Source organism: Brassica napus, chromosome C8 (assembly GCF_020379485.1).
Source record: "Brassica napus cultivar Da-Ae chromosome C8, Da-Ae, whole genome shotgun sequence".
In the NCBI taxonomy this organism is placed as follows: Eukaryota; Viridiplantae; Streptophyta; class Magnoliopsida; order Brassicales; family Brassicaceae; genus Brassica; species Brassica napus.
Window position 1 is genome coordinate 16945892 of NC_063451.1, and position 10919 is coordinate 16956810.

Here is a 10919-nt window from a genome sequence, read left to right on the forward strand (position 1 = left end):
TTAAATTAAGAATTATAAAATTGTTTTTTTAATTAAAAAAGGAATACCGACGGATAGAGTTATCCGTCGGAATGTCTACATTTTTCCGACGAATAAGATCCATCGGTATTTTCATGATATTCCGACGGAATAAAGTCGTCGGTTTTATTTTCAGTTACCGACGGACTGTTTTCGTCGGTATGTTCTGAAATTCCGACGGATTCTCTTCGTCGGTATTCTCTATAAATACCGACGGATACGCATCGTCGGAAATTTTAGATAAAAACCGACGGAATGCGTTCGTCGGTATTTGCCGACGAAATATGTTCGTCGGTATTTACCGACAAATTTCCGACGAATATCAGTATACTGACGAGATGATACCGACGGACATTTGTTGTCGGTATTCCATCGGTATGCGGCTTTCCCGACGAGATTATGACGGATTTGTCCATCGGTATCGCGCAGTTTTCTTGTAGTGGTGGAAGGAATGAAGTTGTGGTCTATGTTAAATAGGTTGCTCGTGTTGCCTTTATCAAGTAGGTTAGGTAATCAACGAAGACCAAGTACCTATGGCAGACAGAAAAACACCATTTAAGCATCCTCTTCCTCTTGTAAAACGAAACTAAGCTGTGAGAAGTGTTTAATCATCTTCTTCCTCTTACTGACAGCTTCTGACGGTTGCGTTTGCTTTTCGAAGTTGCACCAAATTATGGTTCATTGCTGTGCGGGTTGTCTTTTAATTACTCGTTTGTTAGCATATATATGCCATTGTTGTCTTTTCCACCAAAAAGTTTACATATCGGTTGTTTCTCAGTTATAAAAATTTACCGGACTTATACTAGTTCGTTAAATATCGGTTGTTTTAGTTTGAATGCTTTTGATATTTGTAGAGGAGTTCAGTGAGCTGTTATTTCTTCAAATTTTCTAAATCGATCTGTTTTATTACTGAAGGAATTATCAGTTTCTCCTTTGTGGGTGTGTTTCATCACAGATTCTATCAGAAAGATGGGGATTTTTTTTTTCGTTGAGACTCTTTTGCTTAACAACTGATTTGGGGGGGGGGGGGGGGGGGGGGGGGGGGGGGGGAGTTTCTATCATCATTTCATTTGTAATCATTAAATCTGAAACTGCAGCTGATAAAGTGTGTGCATATCCTGAAACATTTTGAAGTGATGTAACCTAATAACTTTCTTTTTGTCACCAAGGGCAAGAAATGATTGCTTAAAGAACAAGAAAACGATATTTAGCTGTTTATTCTTTCAATTATACATTGCGGTCGAGACGTGTTTCTGTTGCTTTGGAGGTACTGCCCATTTGGCCTAGTGGTATCAATTTAAATTAGAAGATGGTCAGTCTCCATCACACTAGACGCACTGTCAACATCACTCTTTATTTCACTGTTCTCGCCAAAACACGTTTCGGTTGGCCACAAAAGTGAAAACGCACATTTTTTTTAGTAAACGCGGATTCTCACGCTAGAGCCTTGTGTGTAGGCTACACATGTGTGAATGTCCGTTCAAAACATGTCAAAAACAAACAAAACAAAAATTATTGAATAGCATTTGCAATTTATAAACATAAATACGGATTAAGATGTTTGAAACTACTTCTGGTCTTTATATATATACAAGTATATATTAAAATGATATACTGATGTAAACACGATCATAAACGCGAAAAATAAACAAAAATTATATGGGCACATAAAAAATCATATGTAACACTTAAACTACCGACCGATCTAATGAATATCGTATTGTCATATCTGATCGTATTTCTTTGATTTCAAGTTAACTCTCAAAGTTACAAGGGGCAGGAAAAAAAATAGAATTATTACACATTGTGGGTAAGAATTTTGTTTTGAGTGTCAACCTGTAATGATGATTTGACGTTGGATGCAAACGCTCCAAGAACTGCACCCAGTGCTGAAACGCACAGAACGCCGGATGATGCGAACAGACCGTCTTTCACAAGGTAACACTCACCGTTTAGCCACCCTTTGCCGTATTTCTGTTCTCTGTTCATGCTTGCACCAATGATTATCAACATAGCCGCAACCGCAAAATTAACCCTTCAATTAAAGAAATACAATCACATACAGTTAAAAATTGATTCGTTTTTATTCGTTAATCTGATTTAATAATATAAGTATTTCTCACCAAGAAAACAACAGAAGAAATACACGAAACGGCGCCGTTTCCTTTTTGTTTGTTTTCAAGAAACCCTTACAAATCACAACATTCCCGATGATCTGACCAACCGAAACACAGACCAGAGCCGCGGTTCCAAACCTGAACGCTTGACTTTCGGGTAGATAACATGATTCTCCATCCCATTTCAGATATTTCCCCTGAAATAAAAAAAAACAAAATAATTACCAGATTCTTGTGTTCTTAGAACATAAAATCGATAACTTGGGAAACAAGTATTGGGCATAACTGTCCACCTTAGCCTTCTGAAACTCAGACGCGAGACAAAGGAAAAACGCGGCGAGACCAAGAAAAACTATGAATATGAAAATGGGAGATAGCTGGGGTCGCTTTTTCCGGGTATCTTGTTCTTGAACTTCCATTGCTTTGTCCTAAAGTTCCCAGAGAGGGAAAACTTCCTTGAGGCTTACTCTACAATTGCAGAGAAATATCTATTTGTGAACGTATACATTTTTATATGTTGACAAAAATGTATTTATATATATTCGCGTTTTGAAAAAGTGGATTTGTTCTTTGTTGTGATGGTTGGGTTGTTGGGTTCTTTGCTTGGCTTTTGTGTTAATAAAGTGTAATGTTGAATCTTTGAGGATTATGAGTAGAATAAACTCTTTCAAGCGGGATTGGTTTACTTTTTCACTTGATTTTTTTCTTTCCTTTATGTGATTATAGACAACTCATTCAGCGTCACATTAATTTGGATGAAATATTTTGAATCAATTTAATTAAACAAAAACATTCTTAAATAATAAATGTATATATTACCTTGTTATATACTACTAACGTTTTCCCCACTAATTTTCTTCATAATGTTTTACCTTTCATTAAGAGCAAAGCTGTCATCCGAATACTGGTACACATCTCAAAAACGAGTGATATTATACATTAGACGTGCAATCTAACGTGTATTAGGACATTTTCATGCTATGTTTACCTAATATTAAAATCTAAATATATAAAATAAGTTCCTTACAAATTAGGTCATGAAAGATGCAACTATTATTATATAGTCTTAGGCTAGCATCTATTATAATAACGTGTGGTCTGATTGTATTACATATATGTACAGACCACGATTGACTGCAAAAAATGTCTTCTAAACTATTTCCTTTTGCAGTCACTGCAACCGTTTTGATGAAAAAGTATGTCTGCCATCGTCATATTTTAACGTCTTTAAACTCATAATATATTGACCTTAAATTGTCAATATAAAGTTTATGATTATCATATATCTAGATTCTGAACTAAATTACAAACATCATACTTTTAGGTTTTGTTTATTAGGTATAACACCATGATTGGCCATGGTTGACCACTAACACTAATATGAATGATTTTAGAAAGTGAAGTTCAAAACCTAGAGTATAAATATTTAAAAAGTATTACTTATCGTGTAAAATGTTATTTTTTTAACTTTTTATGTACTCATCCAAACTCTTTGGCACTAATAAACTTAATAGAAATAAATGGATAACGCTTAATGGAATAAGATGAATTGAATTTAATAGAAAAATAAATAAACAAAATTGTTATGGAATGTTTTGCTTTGTATTTTGTTTAGTTTTTTTTTTGTTGTGGAATTGTTGAAATGATCATTTCATTCAATTCGGGTTAAATAATAAAAAATTATGGAATTAATAGAATTGATCATTCTATAATATTTCATTCCAAAAATAGGTAATCCAGTTACAACCTTTAATTTTTGGTATTTAAAGTTTATAAAACATCTTTTCTACATCATTTGGTTACATTTAGTATTTTAAGTTTTGTAGGCTTTTATAGGTTTATAAAACAGAAGGAAGTTTATTAGTATTTTTAACATAATCCAACATGTAATAATGATTAACAAAGACATATGTCTGACATCTATAAGAGATAAATTACTTACTTTATTAATTGACAAGAGCTCCATCTATATTTATTGTAGCTTTGTACTTCACTTGCGCTTCAACGTTACAGGAGCAGAACTTGCAGGAGAGCTCGGCGTGATCTAGTCAAGAAGAAGTATATCAGTCAATCAACGTTTGGTTTGAGCAGCAACTCTGTCTTCAGCGGTGGAAATTGATGGATGAGTGGATGGTTCGAGCGGTAGCACGGACTAGCTAACTCTGCGGAAAAGATTTTGGCTAGATGGGTGGAGCCCGGACATACACCTTTTCCTTGTCTGAAACCTCCAGTTTTGACCAGGCTGAGGCATTTACTCTGAATGCATCCGCAAGACTCGTCTCAGTGATATAGGTTGTGTGCGCTAAATTTTCAGGTTATCAAAAGTGTTGTTCGTGAGGAAATGTAGGTCCGGTATGTTATGAGAGCGGCCAATTCTATTAAAGTTCGTGGCAACTTAGCGAACACAACAATGAGGGCTATAAAAAATAAAAAAAATGAAAAAAAAAAACAAAACAATGAGGGCTATTGGTAGCGATCATAGACAATGAGCGCTATTTGTATATGACTTTGGCATCACTTGTCAAAGTTTATTCTTGTATTTTGTTGTATTTTTATTTCGTTTTTTCGTTGTTGTTCAGTTGTTTTCATAAAAAAGATTCCACAACTAGTTTGTCATGTAATTTCTGTCCAAATAAAAATTGGTAGAAAATTTTAGCATTTACACCAAAAAGACCATTACTGTGTAATAAATAAACTTCAACATTCTTAATCAAACCAAATGATGTTGAAGAAGACACAATACTGAAACTTCTAAAAAAAAGTTAACTTTCATGAAATGGTATTTAACACTTTATTGTCCTCATCCAAAACTCTTTTTGCTTTGCGTTTAGGTAAGTCTTGCGATTCAGTTCTTTTTGGTGGAATGAGGAACTTTAATAGAGATGGAAAAAGTGTTTAAATGTTTGAAGAGAAATATTTTCATGAAAAGGAAATTTGTGTTAGTAGAGAGGATTTGATTAAAAATGAGATGAGAGAAAATATTTATAACCTCCAAATTACAAAATATCTCAATGTTTAATTACAATCTAGAAACTTTAACAAAAATATTTAAGTTATTTTATTTTAATTATCTAGATAATTCTCTGAAGATATCTAGATAATTATTCTAAGAAGATGGAAAATATTTCTAAAACTTGTTAAGTTTGGACCAACACATGATTAGTAAATTATTATCTCAATATTGTGATCCAAAAACAAGTTTACTTTTCAACACTTCTCTCCCTCGAATATGTCTCTACCAACAACTGCCACAACAGACCTACGCTCCACTTCAACTCTAAGCAACATACATGTCATGTATCATCTTGGTACACATTTTGCAGAAGAGAACAGAAACGTTTTTTTTATATTAACAAATTTGCTAATTGTGAAATTCATAATCATCTTGGTACTCAATGGAATTCAGAAGAGTCATTTTGGGTTTCAAGAATAACCATTAAGGATACACGACATGGAATACAAAAGAGTCATTTTGTTGAAAAACTTCTAAACTCTTTTGAGGAATTATAAGAAAGAGAGAAATACAAAACTCACGTTTACCTGATGCACAAGCACATCCATGAAATATTGAAATTTATTGCTCATTTCTTGAATCACCAATGAGAGTTTATCGATTTGTTCATAGTTTTAAACTAAGGGTTATTTGCAAAATTGACTCAAAACCTATCTTACATGGAAACAGAAGCGGGTACGCGGAAACGGAAGCGTTAGGAAGCGCGGAAACGCATTTTTGAAAATATATAAGAAGCGGGTACGTGTTGGAAGCGTATATTTATACTAAACATCAAAATTAATATATACATATATATATATATATAATTATAATAATAAAATATTGTAAATAATAAAATCCAGTACATAATTCACATACTATAACTCATATAAAATAAATATGTATAATTACTAAGCAAAAATATAATAACATATGTATATTTATATTGCTTTGAAACTGAAAAAATAAAGCACATCAATTAATTAATTCATACACAAAACAATAGGAATAAATAAAAACGCATATTAAAATTAGATTATTATTCAGAAATACATAGTTGGAACTTGGAATGGACTTGTTTTTTTTTTTAGTTTTTAACTCTATTGTTATTTATGAATTAAGATTTTAATAAAGTGAGTTAAGTTGGGCCACAAACCAATTAAACTTTGCAAGTCCACAAGAATAATTAATGTTCGATCTTCTTTGCACATCAACAATCCAGTCACCGTCAAGCTTCCGATCTACGACCATCAACGCTTCCACCTACGAACCGTGCGCTTCCGTCATGCTTCCAAACACCACAATTCCAGAAACGCGATTCCGAGACGATTCCATGCGATTCCGAGCGCTTCCGCTTCCGATTCCGCTTCGGAAACAAGAAACGCACCTCCACCAGCGATTCCATGTAACGTAGCTCAAAACTAAAAGTCAACCACAAAACTAACCTATGTTATTTTTTTTTTGAAATTTCATTTGCCATATTCACCCAACAAGTTCAGATTATTCACGAAAATGCTACTAAATTTTTTTTTTTCGAAAATGGCATTTTTACTCTCTCAACCTCATCATCTTCAAATATTTACAAGATTGCCATTGCCATCAATACACCAACCACCATGAACAACCAATTTGAAGCTCTTAATGCACCTAATATCGTCTGTTAAGTCTTCTAGAGAAGACATAACAAAAGACTTACTAGTAAGTAAATAGAAGAAGACTTACTCCGTCGTTTAGCCATGCTAAGGGGGTTCGGATGATGTGATAAAACCGACTTTGACATCTACGTGGTTTTTTTTCAAAGGTGTTTTATAATAACTGCAAACACAAAATATAGATAAACAATCATTTTTTGAAGACTAAAGCAAGCTATTATGGGATATTCTCTCACTTACGGATCAAGTTTCACCCAGTCAGTGATCACTTTCGACATCTTCTTGTCAACGGGTGCAAAAGGATCATAACCTTGGCCAACCCTTTTGTTTGGAATCATCAGTTTGGCAGTGATGTTTCCCTTAAAAGGAGATTGTTGTGAGGCAGCAAGATTACTTGTTGGCTCACTCTTTCCACGGACATATACCACAACAACATCCTTCTTTGTCAGCCTTCTAGTTTTCCCCTACTGTAAATCTGAAGCAGTGGGTACTCGTTTATCGTATACAAGAACACTAGGTTAACCACTCAGTTCTGAAGGTTTCACCTCTGGCTCATTTGCTACAGAAGACTCAGCTCTTTCGAGGAACTCAGTTTTGGGGACCCACTCGGTTCTTGGGCGTCATTCTGTTCTGCTTTCGCCTCATTCACACTTTCACTCTGCAATTTTGATGTACAAGATGGGTTTATAAAATATTAACCAAAGATCCAATTCACACATCAAACAAAATCCATACATAAGCAAAGTTCCAAGCACACTAGAAATACTACATTGGAATTGTTCTGTTCCGGTCTGGTTTCTCAGACCACCTCAACCTTGAGTAATAGAATAGCTGTTTGAAGGAAAAAAAAAGAAACAAAGCACACATGTTCTGACATACAATGGTTCATCCAAGCACACACAAGTAACAAAGCACATCAGTTCTTATTCCTAACACTTTGCCTAGTGAATCTCTTCTCTGTGATTTTGGGAGAGGTTTTGGTGCTAACTCCGGGTTCGTGCACACGTTTTGGCGGACTTGAAGTTGTGATTTGAAGATCATTAGATGCAGTCCCTTTTTGGTGATTCCCACCTTCTTCTCAACAGCTTACACCATATCCCCCAGCAACTTGATCTCCTTAAGACACATCTCAAACTCATCCCTCATGGCATCAGCTATGTCCCTGAAGTTTTTTTTCAATCTGCTCTTTGGTCATCCCACCAACAGTTGTAGAAGCCTGTGAACGAGCCTCTGTATGACGAACTTTACTAGCCTCTGCACGTGCCTCAACATAAGCCTTTTTACGAGCTTTCTTCTGAGGTCTTCCACTTTCTTCCGTCACACCACTCTCTATCTCCGCTGCACTCACTTCCTTCTTCACAATGGGTTAGTATCGGTGACTTCCTTGCAATCAATGGTCCACTTCCATTTAGGTTTCGCATTAAACATGACTTTCATTATGTTCTCCTCAGCTGAGTCCTCTACATCAAAGTCCCCTCGTGGAAACATTTCACCAAAGTCCTTCTGAACAAAGTTGATCACTCTAGTCTGCAGTAAATAAAAGATATCAACTTAAATATTTGACGGATTAACAAAGACTGAAGTCTTCCAAGGATCCAAGGAAGCAGCGGCGTGAGTGACGACGAGAGAACGAGTCCAGAAGCTTAAGATGACGATGACGAAATGAGAAGACGTTAAACAGACATAGACGGAACAGAGGTCCCGACGCCGGCGGCCATGGGCCTCACCGGCGTCGAGGGATGAGAGCGGCGGCTGCTTGTCTATATTCTCTCTAGGGCGAACGAACGAATTCTTATCAGCACACATAATTATAATGATATCATTTTCATTTTATATGAAAAACAAAGCTCGAATGACTACGAGCTTATTATGTACATAAATAATATACACATACTATGTAAGCATAAAACCAGTGGAAGAAAGAGGGTGGTGGCCTTGGCAAGAACTCTTTTCCCTCCTCTTCTATTGACATTCACGCACGACGCAAAGGAAGGAGATACGGAACGCCTCCACTTCTGCCATGGATCCTCTCTGCTAATACTTGTCCCAATCGCCTTGCCTCCTCCTAGTTAATGCTTTATCCTACAAATTTCATCCACAATTTACTATTTAGCCTTTCTGACTATCACTTTACTTCTCATCTTATTTTGAATCCATTAATCAGAATACCTTAATTTCCACAATCTACTGTTTAGCCATTTTAATGGTGGCCCCATTAGCAGAGATCTGCAGTGTCATCATCCCCACGAGGGTAAGAGCTGCTGTCGCGATACCTTTGAGAATTACGGGACTGGCTAGTTCCTGAACCGTAAGAGCCGCTCCCTTGGCTGTGATTCTGATCTCTCTTGTGTTCAAAGGTGCAGCGTTACTGGTACTGGAAGCACTCGGGCCAGCATTGGCGTTGAGACTGGAACTGGGAGGAGTTCCAGAAGCATGCATTATACTTATGTAGCTAGCATGTTGAAAAGAGAAAAAGGCTGTAGGTAACCAAACAAGCATTGACGACAAGGCTAGCTAGGTAACATGCAAATCAAAATAAAGATGAAACCAGAATGACATACGGCAGTTGCTGGTCAATCCCTCCTAAAATATATTATCTGATCATACAAAACCAAACTTCCAGTGTACATTCGTGCCAGCCAGCAAATTTGTCATTATAAGGAGACCTTTTGTCCTAATAACTAGAGTGAGTAAACTAATTTATGACGGACTATGGCTTGCGAAGAACAACCACAACGGACACACAGAACCATCATAATAAAAACATACAGAAGATGTGCATTACACATTTCGACACACTCTCTCTAGTCTCTTCCAGGGAGAATACATGAAAAGAAAAGAAGGATTGAGAAATAGTCAAGGAAGCGTAGGAGGAGAGACAAGACAGTAAATATTTGGATTAAGGATTTGGATGGGTTAATAATAATAATAATTCATAAGGGCAAGAGGAGGACGGGGCAGGGGATGAACTCAGCAAGTAAATTGGCGTCGATGAACTTGGAGTGGATGGCTTCCATGCTCATCACTACCAGCTCCGTCCCCAGCTCATCCGCCACCTCTCCTATAACGGCAGTTGCCTTTTTCCCTTCCCCAAGCCTCTCCAACAGCTTGAACTCCTCGAAACCACCTGAGCCAACAACCATTCCAATTACTTCATCTCATTACTCTTTTTCTTTTTTTTTTCTCTTTTCTAGTTAAAATTCATAACTACCTTCTGCTAGATGCCACCGGATGTTGGATACTTGAGTCTCGTGCTCCGAAGATGACTCTCTTTTTTCTTCGTCTATGACTGAATCAAACGGCCGTGAGTGAATTCGAACGAGAAACTCTCAGTGCTTAAAGAAGTTTGGTTATATAACACTCACCTAAAACTATCAGTTGAATACACCGCAAGAGTAGATCCAAAGTTTGAAATCTGAAGTATCTGTGTGGGACTAGGGTGATCTTTATAGTTTTTCTTAGTCACGTAAATGTTATAACCACACATGAAAGGAAACAATAGATTTCACAATAGAGATGTGATATATTTCCAAATCCAAATAGAAAAAGTCAGAAAAACTTACTGGGGTCCTTTACACAAAGAACTTTTTTAATTATTACTAGAGATTTACCCGCACGCCCGTGCGGATGTTAAGTATTTTTATATATGTTGATTTTTGTTTTCTATATGAACATCTCATATATTTAAGATGCAAAACCATTTTGTAATACAGTTGTATCACCATATTAATTTTTATTTTTTTATAAATTTTTATTTGTTTTCCATTTTAAGTCTTCTATTTTTTTTTTAAAAAAGTACATATTGAAATGTTAATTGTTTAGTAAATGATAATATGCTATCAATTTTAACGATTTTATAAACAAAATCTATATCTATAATTATTGTGAATTTTATGTTTGTACCTAAATAAAGAAGACATATTTTTTTAACAATATATAATATAATATTGAGAAAATTCTCTAGGATAGACCTAAAATTTTTTTTGTCACAAATATAGACTTTAAAAATGAAAATGACCAAAATAGACTTAAATGTTTTATCAAAAGAGTGAATATACACTTATACCTCTAGGGTTAATTAATCTAGACATTAGGGTTTAGAGTTAAGGGGTGGAGTTTAGGGTTTAGGGTTTTAGGTTT

General features: G+C 35.6%; 2 protein-coding genes across 3 annotated transcripts; both read right to left on the bottom strand.

The window, feature by feature from the left end:
- Positions 1 to 1196: 1196 nt before the first annotated feature.
- On the bottom strand, positions 1197 to 3195 carry BNAA08G07720D (protein MODIFYING WALL LIGNIN-1). 2 transcript variants are annotated; one of them, XM_013840197.3, is made up of 4 exons: positions 2429 to 3195; positions 2142 to 2332; positions 1855 to 2053; positions 1197 to 1476 (listed from the first exon to the last, which is right to left on the bottom strand). In XM_013840197.3, exons 1-4 carry the CDS (start codon positions 2552 to 2554, stop codon positions 1453 to 1455), a joined length of 540 nt encoding a protein of 179 aa, XP_013695651.2. In that variant the 5' UTR covers positions 2555 to 3195; the 3' UTR covers positions 1197 to 1452. The 2 variants fall into 2 exon arrangements, with proteins under 2 accessions (XP_013695651.2, XP_013695650.2); XM_013840196.3 differs by lacking the exon at positions 1197 to 1476 and having other exon boundaries at positions 1653 to 2053; positions 2429 to 3179.
- A 6322-nt stretch (positions 3196 to 9517) lies between these two features.
- LOC106378464 lies at positions 9518 to 10266 on the bottom strand. The gene is made up of 3 exons (XM_048766773.1): positions 10168 to 10266; positions 9991 to 10105; positions 9518 to 9906 (listed from the first exon to the last, which is right to left on the bottom strand). The coding sequence occupies exons 1-3, from the start codon at positions 10264 to 10266 to the stop codon at positions 9713 to 9715; spliced, it is 408 nt and encodes a 135-aa protein (XP_048622730.1). The 3' UTR covers positions 9518 to 9712.
- Positions 10267 to 10919: the final 653 nt, after the last annotated feature.